This window comes from Ailuropoda melanoleuca, chromosome X (assembly GCF_002007445.2).
Source record: "Ailuropoda melanoleuca isolate Jingjing chromosome X, ASM200744v2, whole genome shotgun sequence".
In the NCBI taxonomy this organism is placed as follows: Eukaryota; Metazoa; Chordata; class Mammalia; order Carnivora; family Ursidae; genus Ailuropoda; species Ailuropoda melanoleuca.
Window position 1 is genome coordinate 17,720,997 of NC_048238.1, and position 27,539 is coordinate 17,748,535.

The following is a 27,539-nucleotide window of genomic DNA, read 5'->3' on the forward strand; positions in this document are numbered from 1 at the left end:
GTACTAGAAATCTTTGTAACAGCAATCAGACAACAAAAAGGGATAAAAGTATCCAAATCGGCAAAGAAGAAGTCAAATGTGTCTCTCTTTGCAGATGACATGATACTCTATATGGAAAACCCAAAGGAATCCACTCCCAAACTATTAGAAGTTATAGAACAATTCAGTAAGGTGGCAGGATACAAAATCAATGCCCAGAAATCAGTTGCATTTCTATACACGAATAACGAGACTGAAGAAAGAGAAATTAGGGAATCCATCCCATTTACAATAACACCAAAAACCATGCGTTACCTTGGAATTAACTTAACCAGAGACGTAAAGGACCTATATCCTAGAAACTATAGATCACTTTTGAAAGATATTGAGGAAGACATAAAAAGATGGAAAAATATTCCATGCTCATGGATTGGAAGAATTAACATAGTTAAAATGTCCATGCTACCCAGAGCAATCTACACTTTCAGTGCTATCCCAATCAAAATACCGAGGACATTTTTCAAGGAACTGGATCAAATAGTCCTTAAATTTGTATGGAACCAGAAAAGGCCCCGAATCTCCAAGGAACTGTTGAAAAGGAAAAACAAAGCTGGGGGCATCACAATGCCGGATTTCGAGCTGTACTACAAAGCTGTGATCACAAAGACAGCATGGTACTGGCACAAAAACAGACACATCGACCAATGGAACAGAATAGAGAACCCAGAAATGGACCCTCGGCTCTTTGGGCAACTAATCTTTGATAAAGCAGGAAAAAACATCCGGTGGAAAAAAGACAGTCTCTTCAATAAATGGTGCTGGGAAAATTGGACAGCTACATGCAAAAGAATGAAACTTGACCACTCTCTCACACCATACACAAAAATAAACTCCAAATGGATGAAAGACCTCAATGTGAGACAGGAATCCATCAAAATTCTAGAGGAGAACATAGGCAACAACTTCTATGACATCGGCCAGAGCAACCTTTTTCACGANGGCCAAAGCAACCTTTTTCATGACACATCTCCAAAGGCAAGAGAAACAAAAGATAAAATGAACTTGTAGGAATTCATCAAGATAAAAAGCTTCTGCAGAGCCAAGGAAACAGTCAAATAAACTAAGAGACAGCCCACGGAATGGGAGAATATATTTGCAAAGGACACCACAGATAAAGGACTGGTATCCAAGATCTACAAAGAACTTCTCAAACTCAATACACGAGAAACAAATAAACAAATCAAAAAATGGGCAGAAGATATGAACAGACACTTTTCCAATGAAGACATACAAATGGCTAACAGACACATGAGTAAATGTTCAAAATCATTAGCCATCAGGGAAATTCAAATCCAAACCACACTGAGATACCGCCTTACACCAGTTAGAATGGCAAAAATAGACAAGGCAAGAAACAACAATTGTTGGAGAGGATGTGGAGAAAGGGGATCCCTCCTACATTGTTGGTGGGAATGCAAGTTGGTACAGCCACTCTGGAAAACAGTGTGGAGGTCCCTTAAAAAGTTAAAAATTGAACTACCCNGGGGCGCCTGGGTGGCACAGCGGTTAAGCGTCTGCCTTCGGCTCAGGGCGTGATCCCGGTGTTATGGGATCGAGCCCCACATCAGGCTCCTCCGCTAGGAGCCTGCTTCTTCCTCTCCTACTCCCCCTGCTTGTGTTCCCTCTCTCGCTGGCTGTCTCCCTCTCTGTCAAATAAAGAAATAAAATCATTAAAAGAAAAAAAAAGTTAAAAATTGAGGGGCGCCTGTAGCGCAGTCGTTAAGCGTCTGCCTTCGGCTCCNAAAAAAACTAAGAGACAGCCCACGGAATGGGAGAATATATTTGCAAAGGACACCACAGATAAAGGACTGGTATCCAAGATCTACAAAGAACTTCTCAAACTCAATACACGAGAAACAAATAAACAAATCATAAAATGGGCAGAAGATATGAACAGACACTTTTCCAATGAAGACATACAAATGGCTAACAGACACATGAAAAAATGTTCAAAATCATTAGCCATCAGGGAAATTCAAATCAAAACCACACTGAGATACCACCTTACGCCAGTTAGAATGGCAAAGATAGACAAGGCAAGAAACAACAATTGTTGGAGAGGATGTGGAGAAAGGGGATCCCTCCTACATTGTTGGTGGGAATGCAAGTTGGTACAGCCACTCTGGAAAACAGTGTGGAGGTCCCTTAAAAAGTTAAAAATTCAACTACCCTATGACCCAGCCATTGCACTACTGGGTGTTTACCCCAAAGATACAGACGTAGTGAAGAGAAGGGCCATATGCACCTCAATGTTCATAGCAGCATTGTCCACAATAGCCAAATCGTGGAAGGAACCGAGATGCCCTTCAACACATGACTGGATTAAGAAGTTGTGGTCTATATACAATGGAATATTACTCAGCTACCAGAAAGAACAAATTCTCAACATTTGCTGCAACATGGACGGCACTGGAGGAGATAATGCTAAGTGAAATAAGTCAAGCAGAGAAAGACAATTATCATATGGTTTCTCTCATCTATGGAACATAAGAACTAGGATGATCGGTAGGGGAAGGAAGGGATAAAGAAAGGGGGGTAATCAGAAAGGGGAATGAAATGTGAGAGACTGTGGACTATGAGAAACAAACTGAGGGCCTCAGACGGGAGGGGGGTGGGGGAATGGGATAGGCTGGTGATGGGTAGTAAGGAGGGCAGGTATTGCATGGTGCACTGATTGTTACACGCAACTAATGAATCATCGAACTTTACATCGGAAACTGGGGACGTACTGTATGGTGACTAACATAATATAATAAAGAATCATTAAAAAATAAATAAATAAATAAATAATAGATAGATAGAATAGGCGCAGACTATAAGAAATTTGTACTTTCTAGTGTGGATATTGGAGAACCATGTAGGAATGATCAAATATTTGTTTTAAAAAGGTGACTGATGGTAGTAAAAAGGAAAGAATGGCGTGGGTATAATCTAAAGACCAGATGAACAATTTGGAAATGTTTTATTTTTTTAAATTTTTATTTATTTATTTATTTAAGAAAGTGCGAGACAGAGAGAAAGAGAGAGCATGAGATAGGGGAGGGTCAGAGGGAGAAACAGTCTCCCTCCTGAGTAGGGAGCCTGTTGCAGGGCTCAATCCTGGGACTCCGGGATCTTGTCCTGAGCCTAATGCAGACGCTTAACTGACTGAGCTACCCAGGTGCCCCAGAAATCTTTTAAATAATCTACTTAGGCTCTGAGTAGGGCTTGAACTAAGGATGAACACTAATAGAGAAGATCTGATGAATATGAGGGGTAAGATAAAGGGAGGAGTTGAGAAAGATTCCATGTTTTCTAGCTGCAGAGATAGAGTAGATAATTTTGCAATAATGGGCAATAGTAGCAGGAATAGATTTAGGTGGGAATATAGATTGAGCTTTAGATTCATTGAATTTGGGGTGTCTCTGAGTTATCCAGAAAGAGATACTCATCAAACAGTTGAACATATGAATTTGGAACTTGAGAAGTAGCTGATTTGGGAGTCTCCAGAATATAAGGATTGAATCCATAGAGAGAGAAATCCCCAGGGAGGGACTCAGCTCCCCACTGGGGCTGGGAAGGAAGAAGAGACTGCAGAGGATGCTATGGAGTGGTCAGAGAAATGTGAAGACAGCTTCAAAAGCATTGTCACAAAACCAATGGGGAGTGTTATTTTCACTAAGGAATATCAATAATATCATCAAATTTCTCTAAAAGCCAATAGGATAGGGAAGGAAAAATGACCTGACTGAGGGGTACCTGGCTGGATCACTTGGTAGAGGATGCAACTCTTGATCCTCAGGGTCATGAGTTCAAGCCCCATGTTGGGTGTGGAGCGTACTTTAAAAAAAAAAAAACAGACCTGACTGAAAGCACTTTATAAAGAAGAATACAATCTGAAACCAGATTGATTGAACATTACCTCCCATTTACACATCTCAGTCTTAAACTTGTCATTTCCTCAAAAAGACATTCTCTGATTATTCCCTCACCATTCGCGGAGGTTAGCTCCTTACTATTATTCTTTTAACCCTCATCTCATTTTGTAGTTATATATTTATATGTGTATTTATCAGTTTAATGTCTGTTTCTTCTGCTAGACTGTAAGCTATGTGGGAAATGTAACTATGCTTATTAAATACCTAGTGTGTAGCACAGATGCCTGGCAATAGTGGATGCTGAATAAACATTTTTTGAAAGTAGTATTGTATAAGTCTTACATGTTTTTCATGTGATAGTTTGGGAATCTTCTTATTTCCCTATTCCTGACATCAGAGAAATCAGTTTAGAATAGACCACATACTTGAAGCACTCTATCCCTTACCAGAATCAGATCATAGAAGTCATGCCAGGTATAAGAGATAGTACTCAAGGTAAGGGAGGATCCTCAGTGTTTTTGCATACTAGTCTCCAAATCTGAGTCAGTGTGGCGGTGAAGGTGCAACAGAAGTGGCTTGGAGATGGGCACATGATCTAGCAGTCTTCTATTTGCCTCATTTTTTTTTTTAAGAGAGGGAGAGAGCGGGGAGGGGCAGAAGGAGAGGGAGAGAGAGAATCTTAGGCAGGCTCCATGCCCAGCACGGATCCCGACGCGGGGCTCAATCTCATGACCCTGAGATCATACCTGAGCTGAAATCAAGAGTTGAATGCTTAACCAACTGAGCCACCCAGGTGCCCCTATTTGCCACATCTTTTATAACAGTAAGTAGTTGGGTGTGTCAGAGTTTAAAGTTCAGGGCGTTATGTCTCATAAGCAGGACTCCTCAGAGATAAACCACTTATGTGCTGGACTTTGAGCTGTCAGTTTGAAGAAGGAAATAAGATTGATGATTACAGTGCTACAAATAGTCTGAACCTCCAGGCTTTGGAGTTTGGCCCATGAACAATCTTGGCTGACCTAAACTTACTTAGAAAGATGGCATGAGAGGGGCGCCTGGGTGGCACAGCGGTTGGGCGTCTGCCTTCGGCTCAGGGCGTGGTCCCGGCGTTGTGGGATCGAGCCCCACATCAGGCTCTTCTGCTATGAGCCTGCTTCTTCATCTCCCACTCCCCCTGCTTGTGTTCCCTCTCTCGCTGGCTGTCTCTATCTCTGTCAAATAAATAAATAAAATCTTTAAAAAAAAAAAAGAATAAAAAAAAAAAGAAAGATGGCATGAGAGGTATATGTCTAGACCATTTCAGTGTTCTCACCATAGAGCTATGGTAAATCATTTCACCTGCTGAGTTTTAATTCCTCCACAGTTCTGTATTTAAGCACCATAGTGTTGCACGGTTTTCTTGGGGAAAAAACATATTAAATTAATTTTTTCTGTGTTTTTTCAGCAATAAATTGGTCTCATTCCCCAAAAAGGCCAAATATTAACTTCCCTTGTACCACTTCCTAATGACTATACATTGGCAAGTTAGAAGTGCAGATATCTTCCATTTTATGCAGTGGATATTTTCCACTGACTATCAAGTGAATTTCTGAGCAATAAATTCTGATTTACTTCTACATACCATTATAAAATTAGGAGGAGAGATCCTTCATCAGCAAGCTGAGTTGACTAGACCAGGAGGTGTGCTGTTGGGAATGGTGTATTGTGTATTATCTCTTTGAAACTTGAATGTCTCTACTGGCTTTCTACTTTTTTCCTTACATCTACTGTTTTTATTTCTTCTTTTAACAATTATATGTTCATACTCAAATAGCGATACCACAGGAATTACAAAGATGAAAAAGGCATGGTCTGTGCTCTTAAGGTGTATACAGTCCAGTAAAGAAGACAATAGTCATTAAAAGATTATACAGATTTAAAGAAAACCCCGGGGGAGTGCAGAAGGAAATGATGAACACTACTGTGGGGATCCAGGAAGTGTAGGTAGGATTTGCATTAGGACTTTCATGATAAGTAGATGTTTGCCAGACAAAAAGTTGGGGAAAAGTTATCTAGGCAGAAGAAATATCATGTGTAAAGACAGAATTGTGAAAGAATATGAAGCGTTCAGAGAAAAATGACAGTTTTGATTTGGCTGGTGCAGAGTGGGAAGTGATAGGAAGAAAGGCAACTTATGTTTTGTATCACATCATAATTTTTTGCTTAGATTTTTTATGATCTCTGCCCAATGCTTAGCACATAGAAGATATTAAATTAATGTTATCTTACTGAGTGAAGTTCTCTGCTTTTTCCCAGAGAACTATAATTTTTTTCTCTTGCCTCTGACTTTGAAGTTTCTGTTCCTAGTATAATGAAGACGTAGAAAAATTATCAAATTCCTCTGTTTCTTTCAAGCTATGGAATATTTTCATCTGCTTTATTTTAAAGTTAGTAATGATGGGGAATAAATGTTATGGCAGTTGATGAAAATCAAAGGTTTATTTAGTAACTTGTTCATTCGTGCGACATATATACATATATTTTTTAAACACATTTCTTTTTTTTTTAAAGATTTTATTTATTTATTTGACAGAGAGAGAGACAGCCAGCAAGACAGGGAACACAAGCAGGGGGAGTGGGAGAGGAAGAAGCAGGCCTCCCAGCGGAGGAGCCTGATGCGGGGCTCAATCCCATAACCCTGGGATCATGCCCTGAGCTGAAGGCAGACACTTAATGACTGAGCCACCCCGGCGCCCCATGCAACATATATTTAAGCACCAACTATATTGTTTGTACCATATTATTCTAGAAAGAAGTAAGCTATTCATGATTTGGAGGTGTGTTAACTCTTTCCTGCTGTTAGGCTATCAGTAGAGAGTATAGTATATTAACTGAAATAGTAAAGCATAAATAAAATATATAGTTCAACGTATAGCCCTTAATTCATGCTCTGACAATACACCTTGTTATTGGGAACTATAAATGAATTATTTATGACAGGATAAGAACAGTTTTCATTCCATTTTTCATGTGCTTTTCATATAATAGGTATTTTGCATGAAAATTTAGATGTCTGCAGTTGCTAGGATTTGTTTCTTTGCAACATAATTGCTTGGTTCATTCATCTCAAAATAATTCATTTCTAAAAAAATATTCATTAAAACAGTCTTTTTATGACTCGCTCATATTTATAAAGCAAAGTATTATAAAACCTAAACACCTGCTACATGATGCAATCAAATTAAGAGCTCTGAATAAAATAGCATTGACATTGTAAAATATGTGGTGCCAATATTGAATATTTTGTTAAGTGTTTTGAGAATTCGCCAGTAGTGAGGATACAGCCAACTTGATCTTCTAAAATGTTAAGTGTATGCTTCATTTCTTTCTTGTGCTTTTGCACGCATGTAATTAAACCAGAAGAACAGTATGAATTTAGCACCAATTTTTTAAGAATAGACTGGCTATATTGAATCAGTGTAGCCTCAACTGGTTCCTGGCAGACATATATGTAAACAAATAGGTAACATATAAGACAAAGAAAATAGCTAACTACATTTCATGTCTAAGCTTTTGTTTTCTTGATGTAGTTCTTTCTGTATTAGTAGTAATGCATATTTGTCCCATGCATATCCAGTACAAAGGAATTCTGTAATGAATAAATCTGCACTTTTTAAAAGTTGAGGGAATAGGTAGGAGAGGAAGATGGTGGCAGAGTGGGAGGACCCTAGGCTTCTCTCATCCCACAAATGCAACTAGATAACTAATCAGTCATCCTAAATACCTCAGAAATAGACCAAAAAGGGTACAGAACAAGCTCCACAACTAAAGGGGGAGAAGAGGCCACATCAAAGGAGGCAGGAAATGTGAAGACATGGTTTAGCTGCAGAGGGGAGGGAGCCATGGTCCCAGAGAAGGGCTACAGAGAGAGGAGCACACAAGAGAACACACAAGGAAAACATTTCCCCAAAGCCATTGGCTTGGAAAACAAGAGGGGCTGAATTTTGTGAGTTCTTGCAACCATCAGGGCTTAAAGTCTAGAGTTTTAAAGGTCAGTGGGCTTGACTGGGATGGAGCCCTGAGGGCACTACACTACTTCTGAGGAGAAGGCAGAAAGCAGGCAAAAAACCTGGGGGAAGACAGCCTGGAATTAGCAGTTTGAAGAATGCCTGGGGCTGACAGGGGAGAAATTATTCACTCAGAGTGCATCCCTGAGAGGCAGCTTTCACAGAGACATTTCTCTCCCTGGGAACAAAGGAGCTGGCTAGTGCCATTTCCCTCCCCCACCTCTCAGCAGGGACACTAGCTGCCTAACTTGCTTACGCCAAGCCCCACCCCCCTGCTCTCTGAAAGGACTGCCCTTCTCAATCAAGTTTGCCTCAGTTCCAGCGCACAGGGACCCTCCCACAGAAGAAGAACACAATTCCCTACCCACATCTCCCCAGACAAGAGAGTCCTGCAGGGCCTCAGTTCTGGTGGCGCTGGTATCAGGTCTCATTTGACAAGCAGACCAGGGCACACCTAGTTAAAATTCTTCATATTCAGGCTGGGGACTAAACACTGCCCACAGCAGTCAAGGAGAGCCTCTGCAGACAACTGGCCTGAAGGATAGAACAGCCAAAACACAACATTAGAGCACATGCAGCACACAGCAGAGACACTCCCTGTTGTTAAAATGTCTATACTTCTCGGGGCGCCTGGGTGGCTCGGTCTTTGAGCGTCTGCCTTGTCTCAGGGCGTGATCCCAGCATTGTGGGATCGAGCCCCACATCAGGCTCCACCGCTGTGAGCCTGGTTCTTCCTCTCCCACTCCCCCTGCTTGTGTTCCCTCTCTCTCTGGCTGTCTCTCTCTCTGTCAAATAAATAAATAAAAGCTTTAAAAAAATAAATAAAATGTCTATACTTCTCAAAGCAATCTACACATTTAATGCAGTCTATCAAAATACCAACAGCATTTTTCACAGAACTAGAACAAACGATCCTAAAATGTGTATGGAGCCACAAAAGACCCTGAATAGCCAGAGCAGTCCTGAAAAAGAAAAGTGAAGCTAGAGGCATCACAATTCCAGACTTCAAGTTATATTACAAAGCTATAGTCATCAAGACAGTATGGTACTGGCACATAAACAGACATGTAGATCAATGGAACAGAATAGAAAACCCAGAAGTAAACCCACAACTGTATGGTCAGTTAATCTGTGACAAAGCAGGAAAAGAATATCCAATGGTGAAAAAAGATAGTCTCTTCAACAATGTTAGGAAAACTGAACAGCAACATGCAAAATAATGAAACTGGACTACTTTCGTACACCATACACACAAATAAATTCAAAATGGATTAAACACCCAAGTGTGAGACCTGAGACCATAAAAAACCTAGAGGAGAACATAGGTAATAACCTCCTTGACATCAGCCATAGCAACTTCTTTATAGTTATGTCTCCTGAGGCAAAGGAAAGAAAAGGAAAAGCTATTGGGACTTCATCAAGATAAAAAGCTTCTGCACAGCAAAAGATACAATCAACAAACTAAAAGGCAACCTACAAAATCTGAGGGAATAATTGCAAATGACATATCTGACAAAGGGTTAGTATCCAAAACATATAAAGAAATTATAAAACTCAACACTCAAAAAACAATCCAATTAAAAAATGGGCAGAAGACATGAACAGACATTTTTCCAAAGAACACATCCAGATGGCCAACAGACACATGAAAAAATGCTCAACATCATTGATCATCAGGGAAATGCAAATCAAAACTACAATGAGATATCACCTCACACCTGTCAGAATGGCAAAAATCAACAACACAGGAAACAATAGGTGTTGGCGAGGATGTGGAGAAAAGGGAAACTTCCTGCACTGTTGGTGGGAATGCACGCTGGTGCAGCCACTCTGGAAGGCAGTGTAGAGGTTCCTCAATAAGTTAAAAATAGAACTACCGTATGATCCAGCAATCACATTGCTAGGTATTTACCCAATGAATACAAAAATACTAATTGAAAGGGATTCATGCACTCTAATGTTTAGATCAGCATTATCTAAATAGCTAAATTATGGAAAGAGCCCAATTGTCCATCGACTGATGAATGGATGTAGAATTGCTGTGTATATACAATAGGATATTAACTTAGCCATCAAGAAGAATGAAATCAAGAGACTCTTAACTATAGGAAACAAACTGAGGGAGGGTTGCTGGAGGGGGCGTGGGGGGAGATGGGGTAATTGGGTGATGGGCGTTAAGGAGGTCATGTGATGTGATGAGCACTAGGTGTTATACGCAACTGATGAATTATTACAGTCTACATCTAAAACTAATGATGTACTATATGTTGGCTAATTGAATTTAAATAAAAAATAATAAAAAATAAGGAAAAGAATGAAATCTTGCCATTCCCAACAACGTGGATGGAACTAGAGTATATTATGCTAAGTGGAGTAAGTCAGTCAGAGAAAGACAAATACCATATGATTTCACTCATGGGGAATTTAAAAAACAAAACAATCAAAGGGACAAAAATAAGAGAGGAGAGACAAACCAAGAAAGACTCTTAACTGTAGAGAACAGGGTCACCTCAGTGGCTCAGTCAGTTAAGTGTCTGCCTTCCGCTCAGGTCATGATCCCACAGTCCTGGGATTGAGCCCCACATCAGGCTCCCTGCTCAGCGGGGAGCCTGCTTCTCCCCTTCCCTCTGCTGCTCCCCCTGCCTGTGCAAGCACACACACACTCTCTCTCTCTGTCTCATAAATAAAATCTTTATTTAAAAAAAAACTGTGGCAAACAAACTGATGGTTACCAAAGGAGAGGTGGGTGGGGGGATGGGTGAAACAGGAGATGCGCACTAAGGAGGGCACTTGTGATGAGCACCGGGTGATGTATGGAAGTGTTGAATTACTATTTTGTATGCCTGAAACTAATATAACACTGTATGTTAACTAACTGGAATTTAAATAAAAACTTTTTAAAAAGAAAATTTGAGTCAGTACTTACTGTCTGCCTACTTCTGGACCAAAACAAAGAGGTGCCTCATTCACTTGTCACTTCTTTATGTAGTAGGCAAGGGAGACACAGCACACCATCTGCTTTCATGAAGAAAATAGGAAGAGCTATGTGTTGTCAGTAATTGACTTTGAGCTACTTAGAATTGACAACTTTGATAATAAAAATTAACTTGAGATCAACTAATCTATCCCTTGTGTTAAAATAGTACCACACAGACACTTGTATACAGACGAGCTTCTAACCTATTTTTATAGTCTTAACAGAATTTTCTTTCTCTTTTTTAAGTTAAGCCCCAACGTGGAGCTTGAACTCAACCCTGAGATCAAGACCTGACCTGAGATCGAGAGTCAGACACTTAACTGACTAAGCCACCCAGGCACCCCATGGTCTTAGAGAATTTTCTTAAAAATGCTTTTGAGTTATTGGTTTAACCAGTTTTATTTTATTTATTTTTATTGGTATAAATAAAATTCGTTTTAAGAAATTCCTTCTCCATCCTCTACTACATATCTTTTGTCTCTTCTTGCCCACTGCATTCCTCTCTCCTCCTCAGTTTTCACCTCTGGTCCATGTAGGATATTTCTTTAGTAGGTTTCCAAGTTAGGGGAAGTTCTCTCAGGGTTTTGTCCAGGTTTTGTCCACAAGATTTTTCTATTCCCTAATTCTTGAGTTGTATTTTAAAAAACAATTTTAGTATTATCTTAAATTTTGAAAGTTTCAAAGTATTTTTACTTAGCCTTCAGATTTTTATTTATAAGATCTGTATTATTCTTTTTAAATTATTCTGACCTTTTCTAAGAAAATACTGAGATGCTAGTATTATATATAAAGAGATTAATGTTATATGGCAACTAATGGCTATAGAGTGAAAGTTACATTACAGGTTGATTGATTAGTTTCCTCTCTAATGAGCTATTATATTTGAGCTTCTCTAAGAAATTATTATGTTTATAAACAAATATTTCCTCATGAAAATCATTAATACACAAAAATGAAAAACGAGAATACTTTTTACTTCAAGGAAGATGCTTTAACACGGGAAAAATTCTGAAAATACTTTCAGAAAAGCACTTCAGATGTGTCATTGAAATTTAGTTCATATAGTCTCCAAAGGGCAGCTGAGAGTGAGCTTCAGAGGGGACCAACACATGTTCCTGACCTTGGAGAAGGCCTTTCCCTACCTCCAGAGAGTGAGTGTTGTGCATATTCAGATGTGATTAAAGATCTTTACAGGGGGAGATTATTTTTGATTATCCAGGTGGGCCCCAAATCCAATCACAAATTGTCCTCGTGAGGGAGGGGAGAGGGGGATTTGGTACACACAGAAGAGGTGTCCATGTGACCTCAGAGGCAGAGACAGGAACTATAATGGCCACAAGTCAAGGAATGTCAACAGCCACCAGATTCTTTTAGAGGCAGGGATTAGAGCCTCCAGAAGAAGCATGGACCTGCCAACACTGTGATGTTAGCCCAGTGGTAGTGATTTTGGATTTCTGATCTCCAAAGTATGAGAAAATAAATTTCTGTTTTAAGCCAAATTAATAAATAAGTTGATGTAACTATAAATTGTTCTTATCTACTCATTAGAGAATATCTTTGATAAACTTACAAAAGGATTTCCTTCTTAATATACTGACAAGCTAGATAAAATCTCCCAAATGTTTCACAGATAACCCATGCTCAGATGCAAGAGAATCTGAATAGAATGTTGTTTTATTTGTGCAAACAAAACCTTTTGACTTGAGAGAATATTGCAATTCACATTTAGTAGTGAATATTTAATATGCTATTTTTTTTTAAAAAAAGAGATCCATGGCTCCAAAAGGAATGTTCTTTTAATAAAAAATAAATTTTTAGCAAAGAGCACTCAGACTTTTATCAGTATGAGACCTTCAATGTTAACATTCATAACTTGGTATTTATTTATTTGTGTGTGTGTGTATATATATATATATTTTTTATATATAACTTGGTATTTAATGTTTATGCGTCCAAACTCTCCTCTAGTCCCTCCTTTTTTTTTCTCCTCCAAGTTTCTTTTCTTGGAAATAAAATTAAATTTCATATAAAGTAGTTACCCAGCGATTGTTAACTTAATACAGCTAAATTTATTGTGCCATTTGCTTCCCTTTTTTTCTTTTTTTCTTTTATTAGGTTATCTTAGTCACCACACAGTACATCATTAGTTTTTGATGTTGTGTACAATAATTCATTATTTTCATATAACACCCAGTGCTCATTACAACACATGCCCTCCTTAATACCCATCACTGGGCTACCCCCAGTATTTTATCTACCATTTTGCTTAGAAATCCCCTCACATATGGCCTTGTGACTTGTAGTCCCATTCTGAACTGTGTCTACTTTAAGCTCTATAAGCACAGGAGGATTTTCTATAAGGTAATAATACTTTTAATTTTACACGTGACAGTAATCTACATGCTGCTAAGTAGTTTGATGAAAGTCATCCTTTGAGCAGGTTAACCAGTCTTTCTGGTAGGTGTTTTACAACTCACAATTAGCTCTTTTAAAATTTAATTGTAACTTATGAAATCTTTCCCTAAAATTTATTTGTAGTGATCCTACAGTGTTTTATATTGAATGTGGTTTTTTTTTTAAAAAAAAGCTTATTTATATTGGTTCATATAACTTCTTTCTGCATTAATTTATAGACACAATATTTAAGGCAAAATAGTAAATATTACTGCAAATTCAAAAGTGAGACCAAGGAAATAAAAGAAAACTTAGCAAAAAGTCAGTATGATTGTTTTCGATGTGCTTCATATTTGACTGTGAGCTACTGCAACCATGACAAAAATAAAAATAAGTTCAGTTTCATAATTTGTATTATAAAAAGGAGAAAGTATATTGGTTGCACTGAGGAATTAGAGTTTTTTCTGGTACCATATTATAGAAGAAATTTCTTATGTGAGTCATTATGGAAAGGACACAGAATAAAGCTGTATTTTATATGATTTGTTTCTTTTTCAGTTTATCATTAGGTTGTAGTTTGTTCGCTCACTTTGGGAAACCAGAATTTTTCATAGCATCTACATTCATGACTCTGCATATGCTAATGGAATAGATACTAAAAAATAATTACTGGGGCGCCTGAATGGCTGTCGGTTAAGCATCTGCCTTCGGCTTGGGTCATGATCTCGGGGTCCTGGGATGAAGCCCCTGTGCCTGGCTCCCTGCTCAGCAGGGAGCCTGCTGAGCAGGGAGCCTGCTTCTCCCTCTCCCTCTGCCCCACTCATGGCTCATACTTGTGCGCACTCTCTCTCTCTCTCTCTCAAATAAATAAAATCTTTTAATAAAAAAATAATTACTGATAAAAATGAATGTCACAAGTAAATGAACTTAAGTTTGGGTTAAAAAAACACTTACGAGTCCTAATAATCTTTCTCGCATGGCATAGTTCCAAGATATAATGCCCTCATCTTTTCATGTTCATATTAGCATTTAACACATTTTATTGTAATTTGTTTATCTGACATTTGCCCAGATCCTCACTTGACTGTGGGTTCTGCTAGGCCAGGAATCCTGTCTTGGTCATTTGTAACTCTTACTGCTAATTTTGTTGCCTGTACATAGTAACATACTCAGTAAATATTTTCATGAATGAGTGTAATATTGACTTCAAGTATATTTGTTTTCTCTCTTTTTATAATTCAGAATTATGGCTTGGAAACAGAAAATCTAAAAACCCTTTCCCACAAGCTGAATGCATCTGCCAAAAATCTACAGAATTTTATAACGGGAAGGAGAAGGAGTGGCCATTATGATGGGAGAACAAGCCGAAAATTGCCAAATGACTTTCTGACTTCGGTTGTGGATCTGATAGGAGCAGCTAAGAGTCTGCTTGCCTGGTTGGACAGGTAAAATCCTCCACATATTTCATAAGTAATCCTCCTCAGACACTATCTTGAATATAACATTATTTCATGTGTTCTTGTGAAAGAATTAAACAGGTAGAGGAATATCAAGTTACAAATGTCTAATTATGATTCATCACAAGGTAAGGGTATCATCAAATAGACATTAATCATTTGTAAATTTTTATATCTAAGTAGCCAATTAATAATTAGTCCCTGACAATTTCAGAATACCTTAACTGCTTTACAAGCAAAGTCATTTTGGGCTGTCATAACAAGATTAATAGTACTGTTTTATCCCCTAATTTTCTTTATTCTTTGTATTAATTGGTCATATTGAAGGGAGTGAGCATTAAATGGATTCTATTTACTGTTTTAAATGCGTAATTAGACACTGACACTTTAATAGCATGCAGTTCACGTCTCCTTACCTTGCTAAATTCATTCTTTATTATTACTCACATTGCACAATCTTGGGTATCATAAACAGTTTTAGATATTTTTTTCTAGTTAATTTTTATTTGTCTTGGAACACATAAAATAACAAAAGTTTTCATGATATAAAATGAAAAAATATTAAAATATGTTGTTAAACATTGTAATGGTAAAACAAATTACAATTTTTTTTTAAATTAAGCTCTTTACTTTCATTTTTAGAATTTTTTTGTAAGGGTTATGTACTATGTTATGGTGGTTAAATAACCAAATTTTAAAATACATTTTATCTCTCATAAGAAACTCTGGTAATATAAGATTACCAGAATTCTTTCTTGAGTAAATGTTAGTGGGATGTGCATTATGTATAATATTTTTGCTTTTTAAAAGTCTGAGGCTTTATATAAAAATAAAATATTTGTATTTTTAAGGTAAAAGTTAAGATAATTTAACTTTATATTATCTAAATTTATATATATTAATAATAACATATAATATGATGATACTAAATCCAAATCTATTAGCTTTTTGATAATTAATTGGTGGACAGCATATTTCTTTTGCATTATGACATCATTAAAGTTTAATTCTCATAATTGTCTAAACTAAATTTACCAATTGTTTAAAGTAGTTGTTCTTTAAATGTATAAATTCTGCAAGTTTCATAATGGTCAATAAGTAAAACATATTTAAAATACGGCTTAGTCATTAAGTAATATACTTGTTTCAGAAGGCTTCTCAGTAATTATAAAGCTTAAAGAACACAAACTTAATGACCTGCTTTATAATTGTGAATTTCCTTGACTGCAATATTTGTATTTAGTAAACTTCATTTTATGTTTTTACACTAGTACTTGTCAAATAAATGAATACATAGAATGTTTTCACTTTTTAGGTCAAGATATGGCAGTTTATAAAATCATATAAATAGCTTCTAGAACACTGCATTAATTTCTGACATTTTATTGTATTACATAATTTTTAATGGTGACTTGTCATCTAAGAAGATGATTTTAGTAAATGCCAATTCACCTACAAACACATATGAGCACACACACACATACAAAAACACATACAAACACACACATAACATGAAGTCAATCAATGGTGTTTTGTGTTTGTTTCATAGGAAGAGAAAACTTGATAAAAAGCCTGAAGGAAATAATTTGGATCATCTATTTGACTTCCTTCGCTGCAAAGATTTTCACAATGCTTATTTTGTATTCCATTATACCATGGTGATTGATTAAATCAAAGGCAATTTAATATTTTAACCATAAAAATGAAATATGTATGTGAAAGGAAAGAAAAAAGCTTTGTGATAACTTTAAAGTTATCTGTTGAGACTGTAAATTGAAAAAAGAAACAAGTTTATATTTTGAAGATCTTTCACAGAAAAGTTCAGCTCTAGGCTGGCTTGCCTATAATGATGATACTTTAGCAAGCTTAAGTTTTAAAAAGGAAAGGAGAAAGAAAATTTTTTACATGCTAAGGTATTTGGACTTACGCCGAAGGCCTTGGAAACCTGTTTAATAGAGTCATTGTGTTTAGACCTGTGGATCTTGATGCTTACTAGGGCTGTAATGTTGGGAAAAATTAAAGAAGGGTAAGGATGAAAGAAAACTAACTTAAGAGACTATTTTAGGAATTAATCGTACTGCTGCTACTGTTGACGATTTTGATGCCACACTCATTTAATCAAAGCAACCCTAGGAAGGTTGTCTTCATTTTACAGATAGAAAAACAAGCACTTAAAGAGGTTAAATTCAAAACCAAATGGCAAATAGTGGTGGAACCATGATTCAATTCAGGCATCTGACAACAGAGTTGATCCTGCTATTTACTGAGGTTTTTAATTGGAGGAGCAGAAGTGAGGATAGAAGAATGTTTGTTAGAGATATTTATGCAGATAAATAAGATTCTGGGACAGGTAAGATCTAGAGACTACAGGAGGCATCTAGATATTTGACTTGGCTGGCCCAGTGGATGGTGATGCCATTATCAAAACAGAAACGAGTTATAGTGGAAGATGAATGTTGAGTGTGAGGCATGATAAATTGTGAAAAGGTCTTTAGAATATTGCTGCTCAGAAAAAATATATGATCTATGATCGATAGAGATTTGGTAATAGAATGAGCTCTGTGAACCACCAACAACTAAAGGATGAGTGGAAGTGCAGCTTATAGGGAAAAAAATGAGAAGGCATAACAAAGAGGCAGGAGAGAATTAGATGAGAGTACTGTCTGGAAGCAAAGGTAGTAAAGAGGTTTTTGTTTGTGAGGTTTGGGTTTTTTTTTGAGATTTCAGTATTGTTTTTTTTCCCAAATTTATTGAGCTGTAATTGACAAATAACTATGTAAGTTTAAGGTGTATAGCATGATGATTTGATATACATATATTGTGAAATGATTACCACAGTAAGGTTAGCTAATACATCCATCACTTCATATAATTACCTTTTTTGTCTGAGTGGTGAGAACATTTAAGATGGGAGTAAAGAGTTTTAGGGGGGAAAGGAAGTGATGAGTAGGGTCAAATGCTGCTGAGTGATTAGGTAGGGTGAGGACTGAAAGTTTGTAGTGAATGAGGGAATCAGGATATATGTAACCGTACTAACAACAGTGTAGTGATTTTATTTAGAAGTCAGGAAAACTGGAATGCATGAGTTGGCTATGAATTAAAGGTAAGTGAGAAATCCTCTTTGAAGAAATTTTTCTGTGAAATGGTTTGTAGTTCAGAATAGTTTTGTGTAATATTAACTTCCCTTTTTCATAGATTCTTAATCGTTTAGTGGTGATAGAAAAGAAGAGAGATAAATGATGAATACTACTTCTATATTTGGGAGCTTGACTTTGCTTCCTCCTCTGCCATGGATTGTATAAATATCTTAACTATTCCTTGGCTAATATAAATTTCAGAAGGTCCTGAAATCAATTTAAATATAATAGAACTTTGCCTGTAACTCTGCCAGGTGAAATGTTTAGGCTGTTTGTTTTCCTGACAACAACCCAGACTTTTTGGGGCACCTGGGTGGCTCAGCTGTTAAGTGTCTGCCTTTGGCTCAGGTCATGTGGGATTGAGCCCCCCTTCAGGCTCCCTGCTCGGCAGGAAGCCTGCTTCTCCCTCTCACACTCCCCTTGCTTGTGTTCCCTCTCTTGCAGTCTCTCTCTGTCAAATAAATAAATAAAATCTTTAAAAAATAATAACCCAGACTTTTATCAGAGATAACTAGTGGGTGTGTATATAAGTTATATTTTTATTCCGTTCAAAGAAAAAAATGTTTCCTAGGTAGCAGCAAGAACACAAGACAACACTTCATATGTCCTCTTGTTTCATTGTGTCCTACAAGCTACACAGAAAACAAAACACATTAATCTTTGCTAGAATAGCCAAAAGAGCAGTGTTCTCCATGACCTAAGTTATTGTGAATCCTGGCCAAAATGCATCATGAAATAGTGCAAAGGAGCACAAGGCTGAGAAAGAGTTGAATTTCAGCTCTGCCTCTAGTCTTGCGTAATCTTGAACCTTAACTTCTGTTTTTATTTTCTTTTTAGAATAGGATGTAAAACCTGCAGAATTTGAAGTTCTCTTCTAAACACTAACAATCTATAATTCATTGTCCTTGTTCACCAAAGCCATATGAGTAATTTATCCAACTTATTTCCTTCTAAATAATATCAAAAGGTGAATACTAACAACATTTGTTAGTTACTTGTAGAATCATTATCTAACTCCCTATCTCTTCTCTAAATAAATTTAGTTAATATTTTTAAGTTCTAGAACAAAATTAATCTCTTTATGCTTTCTTTATAAAAGGTAAGAATGTGTTCTGTCTTGTTTATTTTTGTTTGCTTTTGAAGAACTTAGAACTTAGGTACTTAATTATAAAAGTTCCATAGAAATGACATTGACCAAAAATTCTTAATATTTTGATCTGTTGGTGTAGATTTACTTTAATTTAAAGAAACAGTGATAAATATTTTGTCATTAAATTTTTTATTACATTTTGGGGAGAACTTGCATGCATGGCAATATGCATGGGTTTGTTGCAACTTTTATGTAATGTCACTTGAAAGGGGAGAAAGGAAAAGAAAGAATAGGTGAAAACCTTTAGTTGTAGATACTAAACTGGTGGCTTCATATATATCAACTCATTAAATTTTCATAAAGCATGTATCATTATCCCCATTTTACATTCAAAACAGTATGTAACTTGCCTAAAGTCATTCATCTAACATGAAAATTAAAATTTGAATCTGTTTTTGTTTGATACCAAAACCTTTCTTGTTTCTCATTTGCCACGTTCCTTTGTCACACTACATCTCCTTTCAAATGTTGACTAATTCTTAAAAATTTTGAGGAAGTTATATTTAGGAATGCCGCATATATAAACATTTATTTTCATTTTGGTATTTCTCTTCAACTACTAAACAAGAGTGTCACTTTTCTGGTTTTGGCCTGGATACTTAAAAATCGCTATATAGAATTTTTATTTATAGAAAATTTAGTTCATGTTCTACTTTGAAGGCATCAGAGAGATATCTTTTAATATCACTGAAAACCTTTCAGGGCTCCTGGGTGGCTCAGTCAGTTAAGCATCTGACTCTTGATTTTTGGCTCTGGCGATTATCTCAGGGTTGTGAGACTGAGCCCCACATCAGGCTCTGCACTGGGCATGAGGCCTAATTAAGATTCTCTCTTTCCTTCTCTCCCTCTACCCCCTGCTCGCACATGCTCTCTATTTCTCCCCTCCCGCCCCCCCAAAAAAGAAAAGAAAGTAAAAACCTTTTCAATGTTTAAGACTTAAAAGTTAGGGGAAAAAATGTTTACAGTTCACAAAACCTTCAATTTCAGTGGAGCTTTCATTCAAATAAAATTCATTTTCAAAAACCAGCTCTTTACATTTCTTAAATCATATAAAATCTAAGGGTAACAAAATTGCTTTTTTTTCTCCCATTTTAAATATTTACTTGAAAGAAGCAGCAGACTTTCCCAGAGGAAAAGCTTCAGAGGTGAATCACATTTGGTAGCTTTACTGTTTATTTTCAATGCATGGTTTACTTGTCTATTTTTAACCTACACCCTGCTGTTCTTCACATCTCATCTTTCCTGCAGTTTTATTTGGCTTTGCCAAGTCAATCTATACTTGAAGGTTTACGGATCACTGTATGTATCACACTGTATAGTAACATCATTAATAATGTTCATAAGTGTTATTTATAGAAAATGTTTATTTTGTCATTTATAGTGAAAGTTCATTATTTTCTCTCATTTTTATCATTAACACCTAATTCTAATTGTTTCTAAAATATCTTTCAGGACCATTCTATTTTGAAGAGATCAGTGAGATATTTTTTTATGTCATTGAAAACCTTTTAAATGTTTAAGGTGTTAAGAGTAGGGTGACAAGGCAAAAATATTTTCTTTGAAATCTTTTGCCTTATCTCAAAAAATGTTTGAACTGATTTCTTCTTCCATGATGGGAAACTATAGGACAAAAACTAATTGTATCCCAGGAAAAAAAATTACAAAAACCAAACTACCTCAAACACTACCAGCTACTGTGGCCCACTGTTGCTTGGTCTTGTTTCCTCTCACATGCTCACTGCTCTCACTTGGCACCTCTTGTTCCAGAGATCAACACTAATGTTAGAACTGCCACTGTTCATGGACTGTGCTCAGGCTCAGCAGTGCCAAGCTGAGAAATAGTAAGGCATTCTAGATTTCCTTATTCTTAGCTTTTTAACTTTCGTTATTGGCTTCTAATTTGTTTAGCATCTCTGAACCATTAATAATTTTCCATAAATGTAATACTTTTGTTTGAAAAGAACATACAAAGAATACTTTCTTATAGAGTCATAAGCCTTTGCCGTCGAAAGAGTTATAAGCATTGTATTATCCATATGGTGATTTAAGAGGAACAGTTGCTTAACTTTTAAGATCTAAATAGGATTGTTCCTGTAATAGCTGTTTATTGATGAGCCAAGGATTTTTTTTAAAACTTTCTGACATCAGAAAGCTTTCCTGCCATGAATTTAATTTCCTTTACTTGGAGTCACTGTTCTTTTTTGTAAGTAGCCTGAGCTCTAGCTTGGGTTTTTTTTTTTTTTTTTTTTTTTTTCAGAGTGAAGAATAAATTTCTCTCTCTCTCTCTCTTTTTTTTTTGCTTTATGAACTGATTGTGTTCATGTACTATACAGAGATCTATTTCTCTATCTAGATGATCATTAAGTCATGACTGAGTAATCATCTTTGGTAGCTCACAAAAATCGGAAGCCTGTCAGGCTTCATTTATTTACATATGTGTGTAGCCAAAATAATCATACCAGACATTAGGATCTTCAGGATAAGAATGGTTCTTTAGTATGGTTATACATGATTTGCCTTTAAAATAAAAACTTTAGGGGAATTCACTACAAGAGAAAATCAGTGTTTTCTTTGGTGTATGTTTAGAGCTTTCTTCCATTTTCTTGACATTTAATCTTGAGCTAGAAACTTGTCTTACTTGAAATATGAGTGGTCAGGAAAGTGGAAAACATGCCTTAGAATTCAGTTTGCTATAGGCATTCACTCTTCAAATAGATTTTTCCTTTTATGTATTTTGAAGATCAAGTTTATGGGAAAAATCATGCTGTATTTCATCTTATCACTTTTGAATGAAGTTTTTAGATTTTATTAACAGACTTTGACCTTTTCAAACCTAGGAACCCAAACTCTTTCTACTCATGCCAGAAGCATGTTGAATTCGTAATTAAAATGCCAATTTTTATGCTTCAGTGCAGCAAAAATGGCTTTTAGTTACTTTTGAGAAACGATTTTGTCTTAGAAGTGTTTATCTTTTACATCTTTTTTAAAAATGGTTTTATTGAGGCCTAATTTACATTTTATAAAATTCACCCATTTTAGGTATACAGTTTAATGAGTTTTAGTAAATTTAGATACACCTATGCAACATCTCTACAATCCAGTTTTAGAAAACTTCCATAAGAATAGATTTTTTAAAGCTCGTTCCTCACAAAGAGGTTATTTTTTTTAACTGAGAACGTAGATTAATTACATATTTTTTCCAGTTAACTTTATTTGAATTCGTAATGTCTCTGTTTTAGTAAATTATGGTGAGAAATATACTGATTTTTGGAATGCAGATTAGTGGAAGACAGCCCATAATAGGCTGTGGTATATAGAATTATTTAGAAAACAATATGTTAAAAACCACTGGAGAAAGAAAGAGTCATTTAATAAATAGTATTGAGATACCAGTAAAGCCTTTGGAAATAATGATAGGACAGTACCTGTTGTTTACTAAAAAATTTTAAGTATATCATTTATTTAAGTGGAAAATAAACCCATGAGAAAACAGGAGCAAATATAGACAAAAAATGATTGCTAGATGTAGAAAGACTTAAGTATTTAAAAATATGGAATAAAATAAAAATGAATGTCCCAATTGACTTTCACTACATAAAACTGAAAAATGTGACAAAGTGTAAGACAGATGACAAACTGGGAAAAATAAATACTTGCAACAAACATATTAGAAGCACAGTGTTAATGTGTACTATGTGAATATTAACTTTGTATTTTAAAAATACGAAAATGTAATAGGTGAGCTCATAGACATTTTAAAGAGAGGACACAGAAATTGCTGATAAGATGTATGTACCAAATCTGAGAGCTGTGAAGTAAAAACTGATGGAACAAGAAGAAAAAGACAAATCCACAGTTATAATTGGATACTTCATATCCACTGTCTCAAAATTGATAAAACTACCAGACATAAAGTCAGTAAGGATTAGAAGAACTGAATACCGCCACCAAATGACATATAATTGTCATTTTTAGAGTACTTCATCCAACAAGAGCAGAATACAAATTCTTTTCAAGGGCCTTTTGTAACATTCACGAAGATAGACCATATCTGCATCATAAAGCATACTTTGACACATTTAAAAGAATTAAAATCCAGTTACAGTATATTTTTAACCATAATGGAATCAAACTAGAAATCAAACAACCCATTTCCAAGTAATCCATGGATAAAAGAGAAAGTCTCAAGGGAAGTAAAAAATATATTAAGCAGAATGAGAAGAGAACAAATAATTTTTGTGGCACGCTGATAAAACAGTGATAAAAGGAAAATTTATAGCACTGAATGCTTATATCAGGGAAAAAAATCTCATCAATCAACTAATCTTCCATTTTAAGAAAATAATAGCTAATCAATGTGTATAAATTTTCAGTTAAGCAAGATGAAAAAGTTCTAAAGGTCTGCTATAAAATATTGTACCTATAGTTTAACCTGTTGCTAATACTGTACCTGTAGTTAACAGTACCGTCTTGTACACTTAAAGGTTTTGTAAGGAACATGAATCTTGTGATAAGTATTCTTATAATAAAAGAAAATAGAAAAATAAGAGTGAAATAAACCTAAAGCAAACAGAACAGGGTAATAATGACAAAGGATTAAAAATCAATGAAACTGAAAGCAGAAACACAGTGGAGAAGTCGATCAAAATAAAAGGATCATGAAGGAATGCTACAAATAGTTCTTCATACATAAATTTAATAGCTTAGATGAAATTGATCGATTCCAATTCCTTGAAATACACAAACCATCACAATTTACCTAAGATGAAATAGATACTCTGAATAATCCTCTGAGTATTAAAGAATTTGAATTGTGTTTAGAAACCTTTTGTGGTGGTGTATAAAAGGTCAAGGCCCAGATGATTTCCTTGGTGAAGTCTACTATATATGTAAAGAGGAGATAACACCAATTCACACAATCTGTTCCAGAAAATAGATGAGTGGGTAATTCTTCCCATGTCATTTTATGACGTGATGATGATCTTAATCCGAGTACTCGAAAACAGTACAAAAAAAGAAAACTGTGGACCAGTATCTCATGAACTTCATGTTAACTGGTTAACTTACATGTTAAAATCCTCCACAAATTATTGGTAGACTAAATCCAGCCATATATAAATAAAATTATGCACCATGACTAAGTGGGATTTATGCCAGGTATGCAATGCTGCCTTAATACTTAAAAATAAATCAGTGTAATCCACCACATCAATGGTAAAAAGAATGAAAATCATATGATCATAACAGTTAATGTAAAAAGTGCATTTGGTAGAATCCTATACCCATTCATTAGAAAAATTCTCAGCAAGGTAGGAACAGACTGGTAATACCTGAACTTGATATAAAGCATATATAAAATGCAACAGCTAAATTTACAATTCCATTATGAAATACTGAATGCTTTCCGCCTAAGACTGGGAATAGGGTAATACTGTCTGCTCTCACCTCTCCTATTTAAAAATCTATTGGAAGTCGCATGCAGTGCAGTAGGCAAGGAAAGGAAATAAAAGGCCTAGACTTTAGAATGAAAAAAATAAAACTTCCCCTATTTGCAGATCATATATATCCTTGGATAGAAAATTCCAAGCTATCTACAAAACATCTGTTAGAACTAATAAGTAAATATCAAGGTTGTAGGATACAAAGTACACACAAAAATTAATTATATTCTTATATGCTAACAATAAATAATTGGAAACCAAAATTAAAAACATGGTACAATTTACAGTTGCTTCAAAAGTAGTGAGTTGCCTACACATAAATTTAGCAAAATATCTACAAGATCGGTATGTGAAAACTATAAAACACTGATGTAGGATATCAAACAAGATACAAATAAATGGAGATACATACTGTATACTGTATTCATGTATTGGAAGCTTCAGTAAAAATGTCAGTTCTCAAGTCTCCCTACAGGTATAATGAAGTTCATAAAAAAAATTCCAGCAGGATATTTTTATAGCCACAGACTGTATGATTCTAAATTTCTATTAAAAAACAAAAAAACTAGAATCATTTTTCAATTCTGAAAAAGAAATTACTCAGTTTTAAGTATTATGTAACTGTAGTAATCAAAATTGATATTGGTTACTGGACAGACACTGAGAGAGTCCAGACTATTCCTTTATAGGTCTGGTTAGCTGATTTTTTGACAGTGTAGAACAGATAGCCTTTCAACAGATGGTTTTGGAGCACTTGGATAGGCATGGGGAGAAAGTGAAACTCAACCCAGACTTCACATCTTAAAAATTGACTCAAAAATGGACCACAGATCTAAATGTAAAACATAAAACTTTCATAAGAAAATATGACTTATGGTCAGGTGAAGATTTTCTGAGATAAAGGACTAAAGGTATAATCCAGAAAAAATTATCAAGTTTGACCTCATTAAAATTAAAAACCTGATAGGCTAAAGACCCTGTTAAGAGAATGGAAAGACAATTACTTTGAATAGACTGAGAAGAAATAGTACAGGTCACCTATTCAACAAAGAACTTGAATACAAAATGTGTTAGGAACTCTAAACTCCAATAGTAGGAATACCAAAAATCAAGCAGCAAATGGGCAAAGGACGTGAGGAGACATTTCACTGAGGAGTGTGTGTGTGTGTATGTGTGTACACACATACACACACACACATATATATATGGTTAGGAAATATGCACATGAAGATGTTCAGCATCATTACTGAATTACCCATTCAGGAAATATTAATAACTATTAGATACAGGTAATATATAACATAAATATAGATAAAACACCTTGAAGGGACTAAAGACCTAAATGTGAGACCTGAAACCATAAAAATCCTAGAAAAGAGCATAGGCAGTAATTTCTCTGACATTGACCATAGGAACTTCTTTCTAAATATGTCACCTAAGGTAAGGGAAACGAAAGCAAAAATAAACGATTGGGACTACGTCAAAATAAAAAGCTTCTGCACAGTGAAGGAAACAACAAAACTAAAAGGCAACTTATGGAATGGGAGAAGATATTTGCAAACAATGTATCTGATAAAAGGTTAGTATCCAAAATATATAAAGAACATATAAAACTCAACACCCAGAAAACAAATAATCTAATTAAAAAATGGGCAGAAGACATGAAGAGACTTTTTTCCAAAGAAGACATCCAGATGGCCAACAGACACATAAAGAGATGTAGTGAAGAGACCTTATAACTACAAAAGAACCAATAAATATTAAGAACTAAAAAGAAATTTGGTGAAAAGCAAACATTATGTTTCTTGGGGTGCCTGGGTGGTGCAGTCGGTTAAGCATCTAAGTCTTGGTTTCAGCTCAGGTCATGATCTCAGGGTCCTGAGATTGAGCCCTGAGTCAGCCTGCTTGAGATTCTGTCTCTCCCTCTGCCCCTCCCTGCCATGGACTCTCTCTCTCTCTCTCTCTCTCTCTCTCTCACATAAATAAATTTAAAGAAAGAAAAGCAAACATTATATTTCTTGAGTTTAATTCTCTTCTAAGCTGTTTCCTGAATTTTTTTTTCTAAACTATGTCCTGAATATTTTTTTTCATTTGAACAGGGCTTTATTACTCACATTCATATTATTAATATTACATTTTTTTGAAATGAAGTATTAGTAGTAAGATAATGCATCATTAACTCTCATTTCTTGCACTGGACATTTAAAAGATTATAACCAGCTGGTAGATTCTTTTTTGTTGTTTTTTTATTATATTATGTTAGTCTCCATACAGTACATCCCTGGTTTCTGATGCAAAGTTCGATGATTCATTAGTTGCGTGTAACACCCAGTGCACCATGCAATACGTGCCCTCCTTATTACCCATCACCATTCTATCCCATTCCCCCACTCCCCTCCCCTCTGAAACCCTCAGTTTGTTTCCCAGAGTCCATAGTCTCTCATGCCCCCCTTCTGATTACCACCCCTTTCTTTATCCCTTTCTTTCCCCACCGATCTTCCAAGTTCTTATGTTCCATAGATGAGAGAAATCATATCATAATTGTCTTTCTCTGCTTGACTTATTTCACTAGAGAGCATAGGCAACAACCTCTACGACATCGGCCAAAGCAACCTTTTTCATGACACATCTCCAAAGGCAAGAGAAACAAAAGATAAAATGAACATGTGGGACTACATCAAGATAAAAAGCTTCTGTCCTGAATATTTTTTATCCCTATGTAAACTTAAGAACAACTCATTTCCTATTATTCAAGATCTTAACTTAAGACTATTGCATTTGGGGGCTTTTCAAAATCTGTTCCTATTAATCACAATTTTCCTTTTCCCTTTTATAGGTCACCATTTGCTGCTGTCACAGACTATTCAGTTACGAGGAATAATGTCATACAGCTATGCTTGGAATTGACAACAATTGTGCAACAGGTATTAGCTGACGTTTCCTTCTGTTAATTTATTATCTATTTCATATTCTAACAATGCAAGTATTCTTTTTTACCAAGAGTTTATAAGATACTAGTTTGGGAGTTTCTCATGCAAAGA

The 27,539-nt window shown here is 35.7% G+C and overlaps 1 protein-coding gene across 5 annotated transcripts in view; it reads left to right on the plus strand.

Moving 5' to 3' along the window:
• Window positions 1-27,539, plus strand: part of CNKSR2 (connector enhancer of kinase suppressor of Ras 2) — a 268,660-nt gene that overhangs the window by 58,321 nt on the left and 182,800 nt on the right. For all 5 annotated transcript variants that reach the window (XM_002913934.4, XM_002913935.4, XM_019809712.2 and 2 more), the window contains exons 3-4: window positions 14,556-14,758; window positions 27,335-27,422. In XM_002913934.4, coding sequence (XP_002913980.2) covers window positions 14,556-14,758; window positions 27,335-27,422 — 291 coding nt within the window. The remainder of the gene's footprint in view (window positions 1-14,555; window positions 14,759-27,334; window positions 27,423-27,539) is intronic.